Here is a 25927-nt window from a genome sequence, read left to right as displayed (position 1 = left end):
GAGGAATAGCTATAAAAATATGAACTGGCTGAGAGGAAAAGAAAAACCTTTATTTTTTCAGCCTGCTCCATATTTTACAGAAGAGGTAACGTAAATAAATGGGGTAAAATGCTGACCAAATGAAATATATGGTCGTTGTAATACAAAGAGAAGACACATATGAAGGCAACTTTTTATGTCCTCAAAATCAACTTTAACTCCACTAAAATTAAGTCTATGAACTTAAGAAAATCTTTATCCAGTCGACTATGCTCAGTTTATATTTTGCCATTACCATATGCCACATGTTATATTGGTTACCAGAGGATATATGGAAATTAAAAACTATACCTGTAGTTCAAGATGCTCATATTCCTCTTGAAGTGAAAAGGGTTATCAAAGGGAGAGCGCTAGGGAGTCGTTAACTGCAACATTGTATGTAGCATTGGCTTATAAATGCCTTGGGAGTGCTAGGGCAGGAGAACTCCGCTTGTTCTGGAGTTCAGAGACATCTGGGGAAAGAGAAGAGCTTTGGGTTTGATCTTGTAACATTAGTGGAGTTTACTAAGGCAGCCAGGAGTACAGAGTATCTGCCAGGTAGCAAGAACAAGTCTCAGAAAGATGGGGGTTAAACGGAGCATGAGGAGGAAGGTATAGTAAGGAAGACTTTCTTGACTGGATGGGAAAAAATGTATATATTCTGAAGAGCAGAACAGAAGACACCATGGAGCAGTTTTGTGGTTAAGATTTAGGCACAGATGCTCAAGTTGGGATGGTCAAAAAGGAGCTACGAGAGAAAGTTTTACCACAGTGAGTGACGACGGAGTTGTAGTAAGTTTATCCTGACAGGAATTTGGAACCTGAATTGGAGCTGTCGAGTGAAATGAGGCTGGTCCATAATCTAAACCTGAGTTAATGAACCTGGAGAATGCTGCTAAGAAAGGGGAATCCAGAAGATTTTTGAAAGGGAGATGAGCCAAGGTGTGGGCAGTATTGTGGGTGGAAGTGGTAAGAGGGACTGTGACCACAGACACTGCAGAATGGTTAGAGGGGATGATGGAAGTATGTGGACATGCTCTCAGATTGCTTCGGTGAAGTAGTAAATATTTATTAGGCACTTTGCATGTTGTGTGAATTAAACCTCTCTTGCATGTTGTGTGAATTAAACCTCCCAGCAGTCATAGGAATTCCTTTTTTGAATGCAGAACTGAAGTTCAAAAGGTTAAGAATCACATGGCTTGAGTTCATGTTCGTCGTATGGCTTGTTCAACTGACAATTACTTCTCCCAGTCAGGTTTAAACTCATTCCAGTCTGGGGTTTGGCCTCCAAACTCCTTTCACTCCAGATACACATGATTTCCATGTCATCAAAAGGGACCTTTCTGGTTCTTTTCTCACTCTCATGAATTCTCAGGTTACTTGATTCATCCCTCCTCCTTTACACATTCTCAATCAACCCATTGGCAGCTATATCCAGTTTCTTTTTTATTCTCTTGCATTTTTTCTAAGTTTCTTTTTTTTTCTTTTTTAAAGATTTATATATATTTACTTGAGAGAGAGAGAGAGAGCAGAGAAAGGGGCAGAGGGAAAGAATCCCCAAGCAGATTCCCACTGAGCATGGAGTTGGGCTCAGTCCCAATACCCGTGAGATCAGGACCTGAGCGGAAACCAAGAGTCAGATGCTCAACTGACTGAGCCAACCAGGCACCCCACTTCTAGTTTTCTGAGCCTGCTCCTCTATCACTCTGCCTTTTGAAGATTCTTAGAACTCTGCCCTAGGTCTTCTTACTTTACTCTGATACACTCTGTCCCAGATGAACAATCTATGGCTTTTGTTACCATAGGCAAGCGAATTTTAATTAACGAATAAAATACCAAAATTGATCACTCTAGTTAAGACCTTGCTTCTGAGTCCCAGGCTTGTACCTCCCCCCCTCTTGCCTTCCTTATAGCCATTTTTTTTTTAGATTTTATTTACTTATTCATGAGAGACAGATTGAGAGAGAGAGGCAAAGGGAAAAGCAGGCTTCCCATGGAGCAGGGAGCAGGATATGGGACTCGGTCCCAGGACCCTGTTATCATGACCTGAGCCAAAGGCAAATGCTCAACCCACTGAGCCACCCAGATGCCCACTTATAGCACCACTTTGACCTCAATATTTCCAAACTATAACTCCTCACTTTATCCTTGAAATCTTTTTTTTTTTTTTTTGGCATGTGATCCTTATCTCAAAAGGTACATGACCATTGGCCTGCTTACTTAAGCCAGATACCTGAACATTATTGTTGGATTTTCCCTTCTCTAACTCCTAAGATCTAAATAATCACTAGGTTCTATGATGTCTACTTCCCAAGTCTTATGGGTTACATTTCTTGAAATTTGTCCAGGGTCCAGGCTTGTTTTGTTTGTGGCTTTATGCTTGGGCATAACCTACTGCCTAATATTTGGTAGATACTAAATAAATACTAGTAGAATGAAAGAATAAATAAACTAATGCATGGAGGCAAAAACAAATGAATAAACAAATTAAGAATTGGAGATCTGTTTCCTGATTTTAGAATATCTGATCTTTTCAAGTTAAACATCTATTTTCATGCTAAACTATTAGACGTGGGTCTTTGACCTACAACCCCAGTGTTCTTTTTACCCCTCATGATACATCTGGGGAAAGAAAATCATGGTGTCATGGACACCTTACCAAGTAGCAAGTGAGTGCAAAACCCTCTTTACCAAGGACAAAACAAAGACTCAGAAAAGATAATTTTTCTATTCAAGGCCCTTTAGCTGGTTATTGATAGAGTTGGCTAAAAGTTAATCTTGTTTTTAGTGCAATAATGTTTTCTCTATTTCATGACACTTATTAATCTTAGAAAAATTTAAATAGTATATTGCTAAGCAACATCGAAGTTAAGTTAAATATAACTTACATTTATGCAATGTCTTATTTTTCTATTATTAACCTGTGCAGCCTTGATAGTGTGTAAATGCTAATTATTTGCCTTGTGCTTGAGGTTTTCTTTAACACTGTTGTGAATAAATGAATATTTTTATTTAAATACCTCAGCAACAGAATGGATTTCCCCAAATCTCAAAATAACTTCCTTATAAGCAAGAAAGAAGACTGGGATTTGCCTGTTTGCCTAATAAAGTTGAAAAGATTGTCTTGTTAGCCTGAATAGTTATTGGGTCTTCTGTTACGGTCATGTTTAAGAACTCGTAAAAGTAGTTTTGGTTTGCTTAAAATTTTAATGCATAGGCAAAGACACCTCAAGAACTTTGGTGATATTTAGGTATCACTTTATGATCTGCCCTAAGTTTGTAGTTCTTAATCCATTAAAAGAAAGAGCTACTTGTAAATCCACAGGTGTAGATAAGAAGTCACTGCTTGACTGAGTCTGAACCCTTTTCAAATGAAACATGTCAATGGCACAAAGAGAGGACGAATTATTTTTTTTTTAAAGGTTTTCAAAGATCCTCTGATTTCTCTTAAATGTGACTTAAATGTGACATGACCTTTTTTTTTTTTTTTTCTTGGTGTGTAAAAACAAACAAATTATTTGGGCATCATTTTTACATTGAGAAAAACATTTTTACCTAGTGTTTAGCAGAGGAATTGACATGTATTTTATATTTAAATGATAATTTGTAAAGACATTGCTTAAAATTTAAGGAAGTATGGTTGAAAAACTCAAAGAACTACCAGAAATTAAAGTTTCTTTTCAAATAGAAAAAAAAAAATCTTAAAGATTTAAGCAAGTACATGATCACATATGAATATGAGTATATACATTGAGGGACATTTTCCACTGAGTCGTCCCTGACATCATAGTAGATTGCTAGCTGTCCTCTGTGTTGGAGAATTTTGTGAATGAGGCCTCTGATTCCACTGCATTAACCAAAAAGATTGTACAGGATGAAAAACATTTTCAGGGGAAAATCTCAGAAATGGGTTTGTTATTCTACCTACAGAAAACAAATTATTTTTTTCCCATATTTTCTGGACTCTGTATTTGATACTTAAGCATTAATACATTATTTGTTGCAAGTATCTTATTTATAAAGCAATATTTCAGAAACTCAGACTTATAGAATGTTTTAGCGGTCCGTTTTCCTAATTACTGATCATCATACCAGTATATCAGAATGAAAAGAAAAGGAAGGGGATGTGTGTGCCTATCCTAATGAGTTTAATGAGTTTTTCCATTTTTAGTGTATTTGACAAGTGGGAGAGAGAGGGAGTGTGAGAAGAAGGTGTTGTCCTTGAATTGACATTGTTTACAGTGAACCTGGGATTGTTACTTCCATTGTATCTTCATTGTCCCAATACAGATAAATTTACATTTTCATAATGGGCATAATGGAACCATGACACAATATTTTTTTTTTTTAAAGATTTTATTTATTTATTTGACAGAGAGAGATCACAGTAGACAGAGAGGCAGGCAGAGAGAGAGAGAGGGAAGCAGGCTCCCTGCTGAGCAGAGAGCCCGATGCGGGACTCGATCCCAAGACCCTGAGATCATGACCTGAGCTGAAGGCAGTGGCTTAACCCACTGAGCCACCCAGGCGCCCCATGACACAATATTTAACTGACTGTGATTTACATACTTTGATTTCAGTTTTCAGGATGAGCAGTAATAAAAATGTGAAAAGAAATATCTGGTATTTTTAACCGGTGTTAAATGGAGGAGACACAAATGTAAAGGAATGGAGGAGATATCTAACTGAACTCTGGTTGATGGTACTGCTTGTAAAAACATCAAGATCAAATCTACATAGTTCAAGTTATAGACTTGGAAAGAAATGAAGGCCAGAGTAAGGCAAAAATTTTAGAATATATGATCATGTCATTTAGAAAATGTAATTACTGAATACATTGTGTTTTATTTAGAACTTTCCTTAGCTATCCGTTGTATGTGGGCTTCTAGTTATACTTCTTATTAATCCATTCCTTCCCATTTTCTTATCTACTCTTGAGCCAGGTGAGAAGAAATATCAATTAAAAAATAATAAGTTGGGACACCTGGATGGCTCGGTGGGCTGGGCCTCTGCCTTCGGCTCGGGTCATGGTCTCAGTGTCCTGGGATCGAGCCCCGCATGAGGCTCTCTGCTTGGAGGGGAGCCTGCTTCCTCCTCTCTCTGCCTGACTCTCTGCCTACTTGTGATCTCTCTCGCTCAAATAAATAAACAAAATCTTTAAAATAAATAAATAAATAAAAATAATAAGTTATATTATTAAGATTAATGTTTTGAAATATAAAGCTTTTGCTATGATAATACGGTATGGTAATACTATCAGGACATAAATATCATAGTTTTAATTATTTAAAGGGAAAGACTCCAATTTCTTTTTTTTTAAAGATTTTATTTATTTATTTGACAGAGAGAAATCACAAGTAGATGGAGAGGCAGGCAGAGAGAGAGAGAGGGAAGCAGGCTCCCCGCTGAGCAGAGAGCCCGATGCGGGACTTGATCCCAGGACCCTGAGATCATGACCTGAGCTGAAGGCAGCAGCTTAACCCACTGAGCCACCCAGGCGCCAAGACTCCAATTTCTGATTGAGATTTTGTTGGTTTGTTTATCCCAGTTTTTAGGCTGATGGTTATTCTTTGAAGTTTTGAAGACTTTATTTTTTTAATAATTCATTTATGTCTTAGATAAATTTCTTAAGGGAGCATTTTATGAATTCCTACTTTATGCCAGTATTTATACTGTCTTTACTTCCTATTTCCCTTTAATGATCCTAATGTAATAACGTGGAGGGAATGAAAAGAAGAAGACCATCCCAAACTGGCTGTTTTATAAGGTTTTTTTTGGTCCAAACTGTTTTGGTAACAAAGAATCTGCATCAAGTACCAAAAGTTAAAAGGTAATGAATTTGACTAAGCAGTTTTTTAATTTGGGAAAATATACATCTCTACTTTTTGTACATTGTATTTCATCCCTTAAAACTAGTGGTAATTTTAGAAAATTACCCAGTGCTTTCAAAAACTCACCAGATATTGTTTAACACGAGTCTTAAATAACTATAATAAAGTTATTGCATAAGGTATATATCTTTAATTAAAAATTTTAATTACTTTGATGATCAGATATAAAATTTTAACTCAGCACCATTGTCCTCGTGTTTTTTGCCTACTTGTTTTTTACATTAGAGCAGTGCCTTTTAAGGTGTTATTATTTCACTAAGTAATAACAGGACTTACTAAATAGAATTGACTTCTGTAGATGAGGTGTAGAAAGAAGTTGGACTAAATTCCAAATACAATTCTAAGGACAAGTTTTCTTTTCCTCTCAGGATAGCAAGATCAGTTGTTTTTCAGACAAGCGTAATTAATGATCTTAATACAAATCCCGAGAATATCGTGTGTGTAAAGCAAACACACAAAAAGAGCTGGCTGTGGGTAAGGCACACGTGAAAGTGCTCCAAACACCTCTTGTTTTCATTGTCTGCAGGAGAGCTGGAGGTATTTCAGAAAGACGGAGAACGGAAAATCCAGAGTCGGCAGCAACTTCCTGTGGGAACAACCTGGGGGCCATTTGCTGGGAAGATGGACCTGAATAATAATTCCTTGGTATGTGGATGTTCTGAGACGGTTGACTCAGTATTTTGTCATAGCTCAGAAATGATCTCTGCTTGCTTCCCAGGGAAATCACTAAAAATAACAGTTTGTTTTTTCTTTTTCATGGACCACAAAACTTGGATGTTTTCCAAGTGGTCTGTCTCTGACAGTAACACATGCAGAATTTAGAAGGAAACAGGTTAATCATACTAAATGGTTGTTTAGTAAGGTAATTTATAAGGTTGTTGCTTTATCTGCTTAGCCAGACTAATACTACTCACACTTAATAATATATACAAATGCGTTTATTTTTAAGATGACAAATTAATTGTCATACATTACAGGTTTACATGAAGAACAAGAAATAAACAACCTTGTTATTCCTTGGTAATATTATTTGTAACTTTAAGAGCAAAGATGAATGATCAGCATAATAATTTTTGTTAACCTCTTTGGAAAATCTCTGTAAAAACTTCCCCTAGGTAAGCTTATAGGGATAATCGATGAATTCATTGTTTTAAAAAGTAGTGGAAAGTGTGGATACCTTTACACTTCATTTCTTTATTGCATATTTTAGTTTTCTGTTGCTGCTGTAGCAAATCACCTACCACAAACTCTGTGGCCTTAGAACAACACAAATGTATCATCTTGCATTTCTGCAGTCTGAAGGTTGACATGAATCTCACCGGGCTAAAATTCAGTATCTGCAGGACTGAGTTCCTCTCTGGAGTCTCTAGGGGTGAATCTGTTTCCTTCACATTCCCAGCTTTTCCTGGCTGCCCACCTCTCTTGGATCATGGCCCCCTGCCATCTTCAAAGCCAGCAATGGCTGATTGAGTCTTCACCATATCCACATTCTGACTCTGAGTTTTCTGTATTCCTCTCACATTTAAGAACACCTGTGATGATAGTGGGCCCACCCGGCTAATCTAGGCTAATGGTCCTATTTTAAGGTCAGCTGATTAGCGATTTTAATGACAGTTGCTTCCTTAATTCCCTTTTGCTGTGTAAAGTAACATTCTCAAATTCCAGGGATTAGGGCATGAGGACCTCTCCTATTTAAATGATAACACAAGTGATAAAAGTTGGGGAGAAAAATGTTTTATATTATTCAGGAGAGCCACAAATTATGTATATGAAATGAAAGTCTTTCTCTCTAAACGCCACTTATATGGGAAGATCTCACGGCAGCTAAATGATGCAGTCTGCACTGTAGGGACATAAAAACTCCCAGAGGGGTTTGGACAAAAGTACGGAACTCAGCAACATTGCATTCCTTCTTCATTTTGTGACGTGTAAGAGATTCTTCTTCAGGTCTATCCCACGAAAGAAACTTGTACATGCGGATCTCTGCTTATTCAGTGCCATGTGGATGAGACCGAGGTTTATTGGTTCCGTTAAAAGCAATGATTGGAATACATGAGACCTATTTGTGTCACCAAACTTCTAAACAACATGGGAGATTCTAGGTGTGATTTTTACTTCCTAAATCCATCCGTTTGTCCATAAAAAGATGAAGTAGATTTCACATGTATTTAAGAACCAAATGGGTTGATAGACCAAGCTAAATATTTAATAATCAGGGCAATTTAATTCTTCGTGGTTCAGTGCACCTACCTTCAAAAAAAGCTTTGAGATGTGGCCATTTTTGGATAGTTATGTTGTATTAATTGGACTGTTCTATTGACTCCTTTGAGAGAACAATATTTACCACACACATTTCTCAAGTGAAGGCAACAGGAAGGTTGTTTACACAGCTGAGTTACATGCTATTTTTTTTTTTTTTAAGATTCTATCCATTTATTTGACAGAGAGATCACAAGCAGGCAGAGAGGCAGGCAGAGAGAGAGGGAGGAAGCAGGCTCCCTGCTGAGCAGAGAGCCCGATGCAGGGCTTGATCCCCGGACGCTGGGATCATGACCTGAGCTGAAGGCAGAGGCCCCAACCCACTGCCCCACCCAGGCACCCCAAGTTACATGCTCTTCTAAACCCATTTTATCTGGAGGTTTCTGTTGGTTCTCTAGCTTTACTTAAAAGGTGTTTTAGGCAATCAGATACTTATCACTGCGTATCAGTCACCAACATAAACTTTAGTTATTTCTCTGATATTTCTTCAAAAGCGTACTACCACTGAAGTAAATGTCTGCCCTTTTATCCCACCAAGATATCTATATGAAAATTCAATTTTTGGTTAATCTTTATATAATTCTCTATCTATATATGTGTTTATATATGTAGGGTGGTACTTTTATACATTTTTAGCATATACTAAATTGTGATGGGTGGAAAATAAACCATTTTGTGAAAGGTGAATTTTTCAATGAAATAATTTCCTATTTTTAGACAGATTTTTTTTTCAATACTCCTGTACTAATCTAAGGCTATTTTGTGCCATATTTAATATTTTTAAAGGACTCAGTTTATAGATACAAAGTTTTCAGAATTTTTATATTACTGGACGACTGAATACACTTTAAGGTATCAAAACCCTGTAGTGGGTAATCGATTTTTAAAGAACATAACTTAATACTCTGGTTTTCTTCTTTTGCCTTAGGGTTTAAATATTTGGTTCATGTGATTCCCTTATACTGTAGTATTTTTCTCTATTTAAAAAGCTAGTTGCGGGGCGCCTGGGTGGCTCAGTGGGTTAAGCCTCTGCCTTCAGCTCAGGTCATGATCCCGGGGTCCTGGGATCGAGCCCTGCATTGGGCTCTCTGCTGAGCAGGGAGCCTGCTTCCCCCTCTCTCTCTGCCTGCCTCTCCGCCTACTTGTGATCTCTGTCTGTTAAATAAAAAAAAAATAATAATAAAAAAAAAATTTAGGAAAAAAAAAAGGAAAGAAAAATAAAAAGCTAGTTGCTTTGCCAAAATACACTTTAAAGTATATTTCTGTTGTAATGACAGTCTTTTCCAAAAATTACTTTTGACTTTGTCATTAAATACCCCTGGTACTACCGTTGATACTACTGTTCCTACTATAATGAGTACATCCTCATTCTTTCCTATCCACTGTAGAAAGAATTCAAGATGGGTTCATTCATCTAACCCTCAAAACAAACCTGCGAATTTGGGTCTATTTAAAATTGTGTTTTATAGATAAGAAAATAAAGGCTCCAGTCTTTTGATTCAGATTCGTTACTTTTAAGGACTCTGCCACGCTGTCTTCTTCAAGAGCATCTGTAACATGACTGGAACATGATAAAATCATTCAGGATTTCTTCACTTAAATTCTAAATTTATAAAAATCTCTGGAGAAAATGTGCATTAGAGGTGTGCTCTTTTTTTCTTACCTTAGGCAAAATATTTGTTATGTACTTCGTAGACTGTTGGTACAGTTACAAGTTAATTTAAAGGCTCCCCCAATTTCATTATCTCTATAATCTGGACAGGACTTCAACATATATTTTATATCAGGAAGATACATTTTTCCTTATCGTAAAATATGTAGCCTCCTAACCCTTCTTTACCCAACCTTGAATCAAAACTTGGAATTAGCACACTCCTAAAGTGCTTATTTGCCAACCAATGTAATGTAACTCTGCTCAGACTCCGTGTTGGCTCTGGAGATTCAGCAAACTAATTAATCCAACACAGTAATTAATTGAGTCACCATGCCAGATGTCAAATCCTTTTTATATCGTTCAAGTTCCCATCTTGAAGTGCATTAGCAATATGCCACCTTCTGCAGGAAGCCTTTGCAGCCCAGGCATTTGGATGTATATAGATCATTTTGAGAATATAAGCTATACAAAAACCCCAAACAAATTGATTTGACAAAAAGTTATTCTTGGAATTATATAACACACCAAACATAGAAATAAATCATCTTTTGCCCACACCCTATTATCTTGTGAAATACTTCATGTTACTGCCATTATCGAATCATTAAAACAACATGTAGTTAATACCGTCATTGGAGCAGATGTGGGTCCGAGGGAGAGATAGAAGAAGAGAGGGAAAAGGAGATTTATTATAAGGAATTGGCTAATGTAATTATGGAAACTGGCCAGTCAAAAATCTTCCATGTTCACCAGCAGGCTAGAGACCCAGGAGAGACAATAGTGCACTTCTAGTCGAAAGATTGGTAGGCAGAGACCCAGCAGAACCAATGGTGCAGATGAAGTTTGTTGCTTGGAGAAGCCAGTGCTTTTGTGCTTTTCAAGCCTTCAACTGGTTAGATGAGGCCCACCCATATTACAGAGGGCAATCTGTCTCACCCAGAGTTCACTGATTCACATGTTAATCTCCGGACACCTGGGGCGCTCAGTCATTAAGAGGCTGACTTTGGCTCATGTCATGATCCCAGGGTTCTGCTCAGCGGGAAGCCTGCTTCTCTGTCTCCCACTCCCCTGCTGTGTTCCCTCTCTTCCTCTCTCTCTGTCAATTAAATAAACAAATTAATTTTTAAAAATGTTAGTCTCATCCAAAATACCCACCAAGCTGACACATAAAATTAAGGATCAGAGGCTCCAAACGTCCATGATACATTGTAAGTTTCAGGTTTTTCAGGTATAATTGTATACCCCTGAGTGAGAGAGTGAGCCTAGTCTTCTCTCCAAGATCCCACGTCTACACCAAGGAATAACTTACATTAAATGCTATCACGGTGACACAAACTTCATGTTTTTAGAACTCCAGCAATTTTATTCATTGAAAAAATCAAAGGACTGCTGACAAGGAAGACAATTTAAAAATCACTTTAAATTGTGATCAATATTTGTCATGGAGGTACTTTAGCGTTTCTGTACTTATGTATCATGTCTTTGAGGTTTTCCCATTTTCTCCTAAGGACAAAGGTCTTTGTTATATGCTAAATCTCTCTATGTTAGCACATGATGAGTGCCTAATAAGTGTCAAATATCAGTGACTATTTCGAAGATTGGATGTCTGGAATTTAAGTGACATTTGCCTTCTCTTGCTTTTGAATATATCAGCTGTCAGTAGCTACCTAGTGTAATACAGCCCACTGCTGGAATTACACAACATGCATACTTAATTAAATAGAACATAAATAAGGTCCCACATTACTTACTACATAATAGTAAATTCAGTGCAAGCTGTTAAATTCAACAAATGAAATTTGATGGAGAAGTCTCATTTTATCAATGCTGTTCAATCAGGATAGATTGTTTTATTTTCCCATATGGCATTTATGACATTGAATTCTCCAAATACGAAATACTCATATAAAGGGTGCTATAGATGACATTTCATTGACTTAATAATGAAATCATGCAGGCATTAAATTGCACCTTAAAATTTTTAAGGTAGTTACCATCATAAAAATGTGGTTAAGGGGTGCCTGGGTGGCTCAGTCATTAAACATCTGCCTTCAGCTCGGGTCATGAACTTAGGGTCCTGGGTTCATTGAGCCCTGCTTCAGGCTCCCTGCTAAGCAGGGGAGCTTACCTCCTGCTTCTCTTTCTTGCACTCCCCCTGCTTGTGTTCCCTTTCTTGCTCTCCCTCTCTCTCACTGTCAAATAAATACACTAAAAAAAAAAAAAAATGTGCTTGAAGAAAGAATCAGAGGTTCCTGTTCCATATCATGGGAAAATATCAGACTTATTAGGTACCTCCATCTCTCCCCTTCCAGATCTAACTTTTTCTCTGATCCCATTCATGGCCAGAGTCTTCCAACTTCATGGTGTACACACCTTGTAGCAAATCCACCCCTACCCATATGTCTCTAGCATTTATCTGTATAGTCAAAAGCTGCTTAGTGGAAACATCTATGACTTTCTAGTAGAGGACTTTATTCCCAGCCTCAGGAGCAAACTCCCCATAAGGCAGGCAAGTTGGAAGTGTTGGAGAACTAATTTTCCCTGAACTAATGCTCAACCAATGAGGGACAGAAGTTGGTGGATAAATACTCCCACTTCCTTGCCTCTCTGTTCTGAAGAGAGTTCTACACCATCTCTTAGAGTTTGCCAGTGCAACTGAGATTCATTTGGCTTTATAAGGCCTTCTTTATGGCCAGCCTTTTCTTTCCTCCTCTTTCCGTTACTTCTCCCTTCCTCTGTGGAAATTTTGTGAGATCACCTTCCCCAGTGGACTACTTTCACTTGATTCAGTCTCATGGTAAGTTCTGGGGGAAACTTAACAAAACAGCCTCTAAAATATATTAATGAAGTAAACTGAAAATAATCCAAATTATTGGGAGATTCTAGAGAACATAGATTTCTTTTTAAATTTTGATTATTCAGTTTTAGACCTCTGCCCCTGGCACATAGTAGATATCAAAAAATGCTCTTTAAAAGAATCATCTCATCTAATGGACCTTCCTTACCATGACCATTCTGATGGACCCTACTCATAGGCTCCCATCTCACCATCTCAATGATACAATTTATAATTTTGCTGAGGTATGACTTTTTGTTGGGTCTTACATTTCTTTTCATTGATGTTGACATTGGGAAAAATCTCTTTCTTTTTAATGTTCATTCTAATCTAGGCTCCTGACTACCATACTTTCCTACTTCTCATATCTCTCTGGGTCTTGGTTCTTTTGAATTTAACTGTGCGTGTTTCCCAAAACACTCTGGCCTTTCTTCTCTTCTCCCTCTGTTCCCCGTGCCCCAGGGAGCTTATCCACTTGCAAAGCTTTAGCTACTAATTTACAAATGACATTTAAATTAAAAAATCTCTAACCTTGGCTTTTTACCCTTTCTTTAATAGCACATTTCAACTATTTTGTAAGCCTTTCCCACTGACTTGCTCCAACAAAATAGTCACAAGGAGTGTTTAGTACTGTCTCCACAGATGCTTCTCTATTCTTCTCCCTAACTTCCAACTTTTAGTCCTCTTTGATCCTCAGTCTCTGTCTGTATCTCCTTTTCTACCTCTGCAAGAAGTTCATCCTGTAAGTTATTCTGGATTTTGTCTCCATTTCTACTTTCCACCTCTCACATCTCCATTGTCCATTTATACATGTAGTCACACATGCTATATTGCCTGAAACTACTACCCTTGCTTTTGACTTCATCTTTCAGGATTCTTGTTCTCACTTCCAGGAACCAAGGACCATAACTCCTGCTTTCTCCATGTCGGCTCTTTTCTTTCTGTTTCTGCTACTACTATAGTTGAAACCTCCATCTTTTCTTCCCTGATTATCACCATATTTTCCCGTCCTTTCTGCCATCCTTCTTGTCTACAAATCACAGTATGTCCTAAAAACAAAAGTGGTGTTATTTTTTTGTGTGCATGCTTAAAATCATCCTAAAGGTCACAACAGAACCCAGATTCCTTGGCAAAACCCAAGTGGACCTTTGTGATACTCCCCTCCTCAGCTTTGACCCCTTTTCCTCTCTCAATGTGGAAATTTGACTCCCTGTAGCGCTCTGAATATACTTTCTTCTTCATCTCTGTGCATTTGGCCATGTTGTTCCCCCCTGCTATTCCTCTACATCATTGCACTGACTCCGGTTGTTGCTTAAAGACTCAGCGGAAGTAGACCTTTCTTAAAGTCTGGAAGAGACACGGACGCCTCAGTATTTCCATGATGCTCTAGGACCACTAGGATAAGAGCATTTATTACATAATTGTGTCTGTTTACTTGTCTGTCTGCAGACTATGTGTCTTTTTTATCTTTGCATCGTTTCTACCTAGAGCAATGTCTGGCTTAGAGCACAGGCCCAATGAATAACCTTTAAAGAATTAGTAAATCAGTTTTTTCCTTTCACTTCTCTCTAGTATCAGTGAATGATGCACATCTCTTTATTCAAAATCCGTACATTATCCCCTCCTCTTCCTACCGATTTCTTTTGTTTTCTCAGGGATCTTCCTTGATATGTCCAACTTAGCAATAAGATCACTATACTTAATACCATCTTATGTCTGTTTTTGGTTTATATATTGGTTTACATATTTAGGTTTATTCTTATTCTCAGTTGAATGTAAGACTCAGTAGATTAGAATAACTGTATTTCTTCAGTGTTTACCCAAAAAGGAGATATGTTCATGATGGTTTCTTGATAAATATTGACTAATTTCAATGTAAGATTTGTAACCCCTAAAGTGGTTAGTGGGGATGCGGTGGTGAGCCCTTTGAGGCAGTTACGATTTGTTTACAGCGGAATCAGTTTTAGATCCCTCACTATGACATGGGTGAAGGCCAAGAAGGTGTTCTGCTCTACCATGCTTTCTGTGAAGTCTCATCCAGCATCTCTCTCTCCAGTGACAAACCATCTGGGAAATTCCATCTGTCTCTGCTTGGAAACTGAGGTGGCAGTCGCCCACTGTGAGCAATTTTCTATTAACTTCTTGGATAAGATCAGTCAGATTTATACTGAATTGATGGGAACCGTAAGAGCAGGGTTGTTCCAAGAGAAGACAAATGTACTGATTCCTCTAATTAGGCTTAAGCCAGTTTCATTCACGGATGCCCTTAGGTTCTAGTAGTGCAAGGACTTTATAACCTTTTTAATTGTACCCTCTTCCTCTTGGGAAGCGTTGGTGAAATTCGTTATTGATGGAGGTTGTAGATTTGTCCCTTAGGGAGGCCAAGATCCTGGCTTCTCTTACACTCTATCTGCTTTGTGGAGAATTAATGGAAACTGAGTGGAAGCTGCTCCAAGAAGACATGAGACAAGACATTTAATACAGCAGAGCCTTGGAAAGTGACGTATCAGTCTAATCCTATTTGCCTATACTTAAGCCAAATTTAAATTTTAAAAAGTATCTTTTTCTTCATGTAAGATTATTCATTGTTCCCTTTCTCCAGAACTTAAGGAGAACTTTTATTGAAGACGATCTTTTCAAGGAATTATAAAATGACCCCATGTTACACGACTGATTTAGTCAGTGTCTGGAAGGAGTAGCTATTCCTATCATCATATGACCAAAGTTGTTCTACTAAGAATATATATATAAATTTGAAGAGACTAATGATTAGTGCTACCTTTCTCAGAGAGTATAGGCATTGAAGGCAAGATCTGGCTATTGGTTTGGAGCTCCAGACACTCTTTTGAGTCTGGAGTTAGATGGTAGCACATCATTTTGGCTGGAGGAGAAGTCAAGATGAGAAGATGAGAAAGCACTGTGAGGAGCAGTTGAAAAGTTGATGAAAATTTTCTGTGCTTTGCTGATTTATCTGGCATGACTTTCAAAGTCTTTCTCTTTGATTTATTTTGAAGAGTCGCTATTCCTTAAGTCTTTTTAAAACAATTGGATTGTCCTTATGCACTTAGCCATAATTTGCACGGTTATAATAAATAGTGTTCCTACATGAGGAGGATTTAGCAGTGATCTCAGCTAGGTGTGACAATTAATACATTCAGTAACTGAAATAACTGTAAAAAAATGGGCTATTTTGTATTTCTTCTGTTTGGTCTTAAAAATCAATATGACTTAGGGGTAATTCGAAATATGTCGTAAAGTATTAGACTCTGTTTTAAAATTATGAATATTTATTCCCAGGACACCATTAATCAAATAGAATTTAACAGTACCTCTCAGCTGGCAAGGACAATCTTTAGTATCATATGAGGTTTTCCTGGTATAGGTAAGTCTGGGAATATGACCTTCTTTAAGCCACTCTTACAAAGCTCTATGTTGATATTGTATGATGGTCCACAGGCAAGAATTCTTATATGCATTTCTAATAAGAGAAAAATAAAATAATATTTTTCAGTGCTTTTGGAAACTTCTTAAATTTTTGAGAAACTCTCTTTTGGAATTAACATGTCTTTTTTAATTTGTATATAGAATTTAAAATAATTATTTTTCATTTGATCGTCCATCACTTTTCTCATAATGACCTTCGACCTAGTTTGGCAAAACCATGGCTTCTTGATTTTAGTAATTTTTGTCTTTTATGCCATTTTATATGTGTTATACCTCTTTCTGTTATAAAGGTCAGAGTCTCAGAGTCAAGCCCAGGGCTTTGTGTGTATGCTTTGTGGTTTCTCTCATACTCTCTCTTCTTAGTTTCTCAGAGTCAAAAATGGGAGCACAGCTTATCGAGTACAATGTCTCTCACAAGGCTGCCGTCACCAGGACAGTCAGGTTGTGGTATCATCTGACTCTCAACTACAGGAAGATCTGCTTGCAAGCTCACTAGCGTGGCTGTTGACTCAGTTCTTTGCCTCGTAGATCTCTTTATAGAGCACTCAAGTCACAGCAGCTGGCTTCTATTTGAACAAGTGAATGAGGGAGCGAGAGAAGGACCCTAAGAGTCTGTTTGTAGCCTAATTTTGGAAGTAAGATTCCATTACTTTTGTGGAATTCTATTTATTAGAATTCAGTCACTAGTCTCACCCACAGTGAAGGGAAGACAACTGCACGAGGTGAACACCAAAGGCTGGCTCATTGGAGCCATCTCAGAGTCTGCCTAAATAGTTACCCAACCTCTGGATAAAAAAAAGACTTTCAAGTAATAAGAGCAATGGGAGAAATCACAAAAGAAAGTCAAATTAGGGGCGCCTGGGTGGCTCAGTGGGTTAAGCCGCTGCCTTCGGCTCAGGTCATGATCTCAGGGTCCTGGGATCGAGTCCCGCATCGGGCTCTCTGCTCAGCAAGGAGCCTGCTTCCTTCTCTCTCTCTCTCTCTGCCTGCCTCTCAGTGTACTTGTAATTTCTCTCTGTCAAATAAATAAATAAAATCTTTAAAAAAAAATAAAAAAAAAAGAAAGTCAAATTAATATGAATAGAAAAAAAAATTAAATCATACATTATAAAGCACCATCACCAAAATCAAATATTAACTGATTAGTTAAAGACAGTTGTGGAAATGAGATCTATTTTATTCTTACTTTTGGAGCTAAATAAGCTTTTCCACATGGAAGGTGGTTAGTATCCTCTTGATTAATTTATTTAGAAATTGTGAGGCTAGAGAAAGATAAAATTAAAGTATATGAAGTGTGAGTTATACAAAATACAGTGGGAATTAGGAACCAGAAGCAGGTTGATTGCTGAGTGCTCCTTTTCTTAGTAATTTTGAGAAACATACACTACCGCATTGCAAAGATCAGAAATGGGGGAGAAAGTATGGAAAAGAGCTCATGATGTGGTCAGAGTAGCCTGATTCTACTTCCAACTGTTATTACCCAAAGTGGATATGCTATCTTGGGTAATCACAAATGCTCTCAGTTTCCTCATTTATAAAATGGATGTTATTATACCTGCTCAACATCATAGAGTTGTTGTAAAATTATATAAAATTATATGCATTTAGTCACTTTGAAAAAAATACACAGATTGTTACATAGATCTAGATTACTTTTTATTATGCCCATGAATAGAAAATAGATTACCCATTCCTTTAAACACCACCCCCTTCCCGCAAGCAGTGCATCCAGGCTTTTCTCTTCTGTCTCCTCTCTGAACAGATTTGAAAAGCACTTCAGCTGTCATCGTCCATATACATCTTCACACGTGTGTGCACACATGTATTTATACACACACAGACACATACACTTATTGATTAGCTAGCATGAGTCTCTTGAAAACTCATAGCCTGGAGAAGTACAAGTACGTATCTGGAGTATTCACCATCTAAGTACAATCACCAGAGAAGCAGAGCAAAAACATATATATTTTGAGGAAGAGAAAGAAAGGTTAAGTGGCCAAACTGCTTTTTGAATGATCCTGGCTTCTTTGTGTTTTCTTTTTGTAAGGAGTCGTTCTTCAGGAGGCTTTGCTCAGGTGTATGATCGGGGATTTCAGACAATTGGAAAAGTAATTTACCCTGTCCGATTCACCCTGTCTGATTAAGTTAGGGTTGTATTTTAAAAGCATTAACTCGATTCTTTCATTATTTATGGCATTTCAGAGTTGGGTATAGAATGGAGTGGATAAGGCATTCATAACACAGGCAGCGACATGCCAGGAAATATGAAGAAATGGGGGGACAGAGTTCGGAAGACCAAAGGCATTTCCCATGCCTTAAGTTTCAGGTTTTATTAAGAAGTCAAACAAATGCCATTTGTTTCTCATTACCCTATATGTGAGCCTTCTCCCGTGGACAGGAGCAGCAAGAGGCCGGTGGGTGCAGATACTAATCTCCATATGGCCTTACCACCTTGCGTCATAGAGCCACTGCTCCTCGTGCATGTGGAGCCCATTAGTCTACATAATGGGCCCCGGCGACGTCCGCGTGCGCATCTGACATAGGCGTCGGGTCCCACGTGCATGTTGAATTGAAGTAGCTACAGGAAGGAAAAAAAAAAAAAAAGACATCATTTTCCTTCATGAAGGAAGTTCATTGGTGGTGAAAAAGTTCTATTCCTTTATCTGAATATTGTCAGCAAGGAACACAAGCAGTTTTATAATCGTTGTCTTCCTTCAAAACTTTCTGAGCATGACAGCTCTTGGAAGGCAGCGGACACACACGGGCAGGGCAGGCGTGTTCCCCATTTCACTGATACTCCAGGAGGAGGAGGCGAGGGAGGGGGCGGGGGGGGAGTGCATGATGGGAGTCCAACCGTGGTTGCTCCATTGCTTCATTAATCAGGTGGAGGCACTCTGAAAAATGTTTCTCTTTGGTTGCAGCCATCTATTTTTTGGTGTTAATCTGCGCCCCGTGGCAGGGTTTTGTGAAAGGAAACAATGAACGGTTGTATCGCCCCCCCTTCCCCCATTGTTGTAGCCCCTGTCAGAAGGCTCCGAGGATGATGCAGGTCTGTATCAGCCTGATAAGGAAAAGAGGATTCCAAATGGCTTTGGAGAGCATCTGTGGGAGTAGAGTATGCCGTTTTGGACTAGACGAGCTGTGGAATACAGCAGAGGCCCTTAATGGGATCCTAAGGGTTCAGTGCCAGACCTTCTGCTGCTTCTTGAAGATTTTCTAAGGAAACACAGTGATGGTGAAATTCTGACTGTCAGAGGGGCTGAGGTTCAAGATGCTGTTTTAAGTTGCTTGCTCTGTAATCTGTGATTAGTCAATCCAGGTCAAAAAGACAAAAAAAAATTTTTTTTTTTTAAAGAAAGAAAGAAAAAAAAAAACCACCTCAAGATACCTCCCAGAGTATATATGGAGGTCACTTTTAATCTGCTGACAATGAGTTTCCATGTCGTTGTCATCACAAACTCTGTGCAAGTGGCCAATGCATTTTATATACTGTAAGTTTCTATTTTATGGCTAGATGAAATATGAAACGATCTTGTATAATTCTGATTCCATTTGGCAGGCCTTTGGATCCACATATGGTTCAGTTAAGCTGTTTTGGAGCCCAAGGTACCTTTGTTATTTATTGGGATTTTTGTGTAAAGGCGATAAATGTGCTATTTTTGCTGTGGATTTTTTTTTTAAAAATCCACATTACATGTTCCCCTCCCCCCATCAAAAAATTCATATAGCTTAAAGAATTCTAGTGAGCTTTAGGAACTGATCTACAGTTCCCAAGACAGCTAAAATAAAATCAGTCTGACCCATGAAGAAAAACAACTAAAAGATGGCCAAAGCTCCAGCAAAATAAAACCGATATTTTATAGTATACTGCAGTAAGAAAATAAAAATGGAGCGCAGTTAGTGAATGGGGACCGAAAAGTTGGCATCCTGTAAATAGGCTGTTAAATTTAAACTTTTTTAGGCTTACAGATTCTGCTGGTTTGTTCTTCCATTCATTCCACTGTTATTCTGGCATGTGATAAATAAGCATACAGACATAAAGACTCAAAAACAAAGTGGTTGTCAGAGGGCTGAATGATAGGCAGTGACCTCACATACCATGGAGAGTGCCGTGCTCAGTTAGGAACTTAGATGCCTAGAGGTGAAGTGTGTCCCTCAACTGAGGTCTGACTGATAGGGGGAGACTCCCACTTCAACTTTAATCTCCTTGTTTTGGTGAGTTTAACTCAGACTCTTAACTTTTGTTTAAAAGAATGTCTGCGTGTGAAGATAAACCAGAAGGAAAGTGACATATTTACCAGTGTCATTTCGAAGCACAACTTTTTCTTCCTAAAAAAGCTCTGGAAGGCGAGATCTATGTGGATAATAATACTCAGACGGTGCCTTGGTGATGAGCAATTGGGTTTTTTAATATGGTAATTTATTTTTGTTTGAAGTTAATCATTAGTTAAACTTTGCTAGAAGGGGTGTCTTCTAAACTTCTGGACCCTGGATACATAAGGGATGACATAAAAGAGAGGAGATGGACCCATTTTAATTTGTCACACTAACTAACCAAACCGACTGCCTTCCAAGTTGTGTGTGTGTGTGTGTTTTCATCTTTCTTACCAAAAAATGAGAGGGGAGTAGGATATTATTTCGTAACTATTTTTGTGGTCTCTCCCTGTTGTTATTTACAAGCAACGGAATGACTAACGTCTGTTTCTCAGACACATTGTGCTAGACATCTTAAAGGAAAACTCGACTCGATGCTGCCTGTACTATACGGCAGAAACTCTGCTAATAAGCAATGACACAAAAATCTGCATTCTCCTCAAACAGAATTACTTCTCAGATGAGGCTTTAAATAAACTGAATTCTAGCCAGAGTCTTTACATATTGCAATGCACAAAAGGCCGTATTTATAGACAACCACACACATATACAGTGTCTCACATATGCAATAAATGTTTGATTTTTAAGCTAACAAATAAGATTAATATTTTAATTTTATCTTGTTTATATTCTTAACTTTCTTAAGTAAAAAAATCACGTGAGGTAAACTAGCCCTATGTTGTTGAATGAGTTACACAAAATTATTCAGTATTTTTCTTGTCATAGCTTAGGCAACATTATAAATATGGATAATGTTTCTGTAATTTCCTTATTGCTCATGATCTCAATATTTTACCTTATGGCAAAACACACAATTGCCAAATCATCATAAGGGTATTTTAAGTAATAGGTAACTTGGAACAAGTATAGAACATTTAAGTGTATAAGTCTGCAGTATGAAAAAACATTTATAATTCTTGACCAATGGGAGCATTATAGTGAGACCCAATTGGGTTAGTGGCAGATATGGGAAGAAAAGAAAAAGAAAATGTGAGAAATGAAAAAAAATATGCAAGCAGTAAAACTCAGAATTCTCTCATATTAGTTGATTTTCTGTCAGTTTTCATTTCTCCTTATTCTCTATTCTCCATGAGCCTGAATTATTGAGAACTGTCTATAACCTTCATTGTAATAATATAAAAATATTTTGTGATTATTAAAGATAATTTAATTGAGATAAAAATGGAATCTTTAATTTTTAATATTTAGGTTTAAGAAATAAAGGGATTTGGGAGTAATATTATTATTGTAAGGTATTGTTAATATTTACTGCAGACCTCACATACCACTCACATTGTAGGGGACACAGGGGTACTCACTCTTTTGTTATTTGTATATCTCTATAGCCACTGAAGGCTTGAAAAGAGAAGCAGATCCTCTCTGTCCAATTGGTTTGACAACATCCAAAGGAATGGAGTGCCTACTATTTTAGGAACATCTCCTTGATAGTTCTTTAATTATCTTTTGCTAGTGCATATGAAGTTATCTTAATGTTGCAAAGAAGGGATATCAGTAGAAACAAGAAATACATTCCATTTGAGTTGATCAGTTACAAACGTTCACTTGTCTTATTTTACTGTATTCCTTTACCTTGGTGGCTTCTGAAATGCATTGTGACATGAAACTGAATGTTGGGTTTTTTTTTACCATCAACTAATACAATATATACATAATGTCTATAGCACTTAAAAGTTGCTCAATAATTTGCTTCCGTTTTGCAGATGTGACTCCTCTCAAAATCCACATGACCCGTGTTGACTAGTTGTGAAATAATAGAATTATTTTTTAAACTTGTGAACCTAACATGGTAAAAGTATTAGATTCTTTTTTTTTTTTAAGATTTTATTTATTTATTTGACAGATACACTGAGAGAAGGAACTCAAGTAGGAGAGAGGGAGAAGCAGGCTCCCCACTGAACAGGGAGCCCGATGTGGGGCTCAATCCCAGGACCCTAGGATCCTGACCTGAGCCAAAGGCAGATGCTTAAGAACTGAGCCACTGAGGCAATCCTGAAAGTATTAGATTCTATCAGCACTTCACGTGGACATTAATATTATAGAGAAGTGCTTTTATCATTAGGGTATATGGAAATAAAGCAGATTCCACTGTGAAATGACTGAATGCTTGCTCAAATTGCTTAAGTTGGAGCTTGAGAATGCTGTATATTGAATGCAATTGATATATACTAGAAAACTGATAAAAGAGAGGTAACTTCATAACTCCACAGGCATTAATTACATTTTTATAGTTTCCATTGATATTTATAATGCTCTTTATGCCATTAAAAATCTGATCCTAAATCAAGATGAAGTTTGTTATTATTCTGTATGCCCTTATTTATGAAATGGTAGGTGAGCCTTCTTTGGAATATTTTCTATTAACCATGCACTCAGTGAAATATAATGACTTCTGAAATAGCTAAAGAAGTGTTGTTTTTTTTTTTTTTTAAGTGACAATGTAATTAAAGGTGCTGCAGATTTAAAGAAAAAGATGTTTTAACACTAGTATTTCTGTCAAATGCTCGAAATAAACTGCATTGCATTTTTAATACAGCAATATTTCTGGATGAAATTCTGTCCATTCTTGTAAAAGAGATCATCTTGGCTTTAAGCATTTAGTAATCAACATGGATGTTCATATTTTTGTCATTGAGATTAGAATATGAAAAATTGGGTTAGAAAGTAACAACTAGCCTTAATCTTTTTTAAAATGAGGAATTTTTGTCCGTCCAGATCTCCAAATTCTCCCTCTAATTCTTTGCTCCCTCTATAAAGAGAGACGGTAGCACTGTTTTGTCTTTGGTTTCCGTGTCCGGGAGTTGAGAGGTGAGAACAGTGGGATTGCATTTTCAGGATGCCACATGTGCTCTCTTTGATCTGGGGTACTGTGTGCCTTAGGGAATAAGTCCAATCTTGATTTCCTTAGTCAGTCATCCACTATCAGGCAGCATTGCCCTGATTAGCAGGCTGAAGAAAAAGAGCACATTGTGGGTATATGTTACAAAGATGAAAAATAGTGATGAGCCTGTTGGCAACAGAGTCAGCCCCTACTTTCACCGTGTGGCACTTGCTTTCTCTTCACATAAATCCCCTTTGCGCGTGAAGGAAGAAAAACCAGTATTTCCAAACGTTTTTCAACAAACTGATGATTTTTCCCCCAGATAGTAGGTTCCTTTCTTTGTTTAATCCGTTACTACAAAATGGAAACCGGAGAGAAAATTAGCAGGATGCATCATGGTAGTTGCTAAGCGAGATTCAAATATAGCTGTGCCTGCTTAACATTCCTGCCATTCTGTGAACCAAGCCAATGGCTAACTCTTGGGAAGTGTTCCAAGTGTGGAAAACTAGCACCACACCTGTGCTTTTGTGATCTCTTCATCTGGTGTTAACATAGATGTACAATGTTCTCTAGATCTAGAGAGCCTCAGTATCCATCCAGTACCCATTAGTGATCACCCTCCCCAAAAATCAGGGTCTAAAATTTTTCTGAATTGTCTCCCATATATCCTCTTTCCTTTGGTCAAAATAAAGGAGAGACTATCTCCAATCATGCGAGGGTATATGCTGATGACAACTAATGTCTTTGGTTTCTTTAGATACATATTTGGGGTTTGTCCATGTGTATCATATATTATGGTGTTGAGGTAGAAATGGAGGCTCTGAGAAGATGACTAAACAGGGGATAGATCTCCTTTGTATCTAAGTCTTCACCAAATCTCACAATCCATTTCAAAATTAAATTTATCTACTGAAAAAATTAATTTTTGTGAGCATACTTGATGTAGGAAAGTGCAAGTATAGATATAGTTGTATCATACTAATGGTATGCTCATGTCCAGTTGAAGTTATTTACTATTGTATTTGACCTTGATGATGGGACCAGTTTGATAAGGTTAAGGTCAATGACTGCATTATTTTTAGACAAGATACAAAGTGTAGAATGTTCTGTTTTGCTTTACTATGTTAACAACTAGTAGCGTTTAGAGTTCTCTATGCCCTGCTGATTTAAGGGATGCATTCATCCTGGGTGATTATCCAAAAGATTTCAGCACCTGTAATTAATCACCCATTTGAGAAAAGAAACACCAAGTAAGATATAGTTTGGCTTTTCCCCTCCCAGAAAAGTCTAGGCAGAGTGTGAATAAGAAAAGTAACAGTGCTAGTAGTAATTGTAATTATGCTTTCAATATATATGAAAAAAAATCACTGAAACAATCTTTTGATCACATTTACTAATTAATGCTCTTACATTGTTTACTTAACTTTATATGTTGTGTAATAGTGGTAAGAAAAGGACTCGTTATCTGTTTTATACAAGGAGAGGGAGCAGTGACCTCTTCAGAGTTTAAAAGTAAGTTTCTAGCAAAATCATTTGTGTTTTCTTAATTATTTGGACTGATGATCACTAGTATTTTTTTCATGCAAATATTTGTTTAACTCAATGTAATAAACAGAAAAATCTTAGTAAGTAGCAGTGGATTTCTACAACAGACCTTCCTGAAGATAAAAATCGTGTACTAGAAGCCAATATATAATCTATTAAATTGTCATTAAGTAGTTAAAAAAAAAACACACTATCCTGCCTCCTTTTTAGCTCACTTGTACTTCCTTACTTCTTTGAGAAGTAAACAAAGAGGTGTTATCATGACTTTTTGTGTCCTGGGGCATGGAGGCTGAAGAATAAATGAATCAATGTAGTACAAGGATCTTATGTTTGGAAGTTGAAAAAAACACTTTTAAACAATTTCTGCGTTTATTTTATTTTATTTTATTTTATTTTTTAAGATTTTATTTATTTATTTGACAGACAGAGATCACAAGTAGGCAGAGAGGCAGGCAGAGAGGGGGGGGTAAGCAGGCTCCCCACTGAGCAGAGAGCCTGATGTGGGGCTTGATCCCAGGACCCTGAGATCATGTCCTGAGCCGAAGGCAGAGGCTTTAACCCACTGAGCCACCCAGGAGCCCCAATTTCTGCCTTTCGATGCCTTATATGGTGTCGGAAGAATATACAAAATCTGGGCCAAGGATAAACAGATCTTTTCTATTTCTTGTGATGGAGATTAATTTATTAGATTGATGTCTGGTAGACTGCAAAGAGCAAATACATTTAACCTCGTTCAGAAGTTGGAACTAACCTGCTTACAAAAACTCTAATTAGATCAAAACATAAGAATAACTAGAGTGGATGTAGTCAGCAGAAAAAAAACAAATAAATGCACTTGCATCAGCAATAAACTGGCATTTTTTCCCCCCGACATGTTCTTGGTATTGAAATCATTCTCCACTTCCCTGTTCACTTAGAATCTAGTGTTTTAAACTTTGAAAAATGACTTCGAGAACACCTAGGACCTCAAACTATGATTCTCAACAACCTTGTTTTATCTCACTCAAATTTGTTTAGACCTAGGGAGGCCTGCTTTTTCCTGTCCCAGGCTCTATTAATGATAA

At 37.5% G+C, this 25927-nt stretch overlaps 1 protein-coding gene across 2 annotated transcripts in view; it reads left to right on the top strand.

Annotated features, from left to right (window-relative positions):
- Positions 1-25927, top strand: part of ZFPM2 (zinc finger protein, FOG family member 2) — a 460096-nt gene that overhangs the window by 221785 nt on the left and 212384 nt on the right. For both annotated transcript variants that reach the window (XM_059165805.1, XM_059165804.1), the window contains one exon: positions 6436-6554. In XM_059165805.1, coding sequence (XP_059021788.1) covers positions 6436-6554 — 119 coding nt within the window. The remainder of the gene's footprint in view (positions 1-6435; positions 6555-25927) is intronic.

This window comes from Mustela lutreola, chromosome 3 (genome assembly GCF_030435805.1).
Source record: "Mustela lutreola isolate mMusLut2 chromosome 3, mMusLut2.pri, whole genome shotgun sequence".
Lineage (NCBI taxonomy): Eukaryota > Metazoa > Chordata > Mammalia > Carnivora > Mustelidae > Mustela > Mustela lutreola.
The sequence above is the reverse complement of the archived record's forward strand: the minus strand, read 5'-3'. Positions and strand labels throughout refer to the sequence as shown.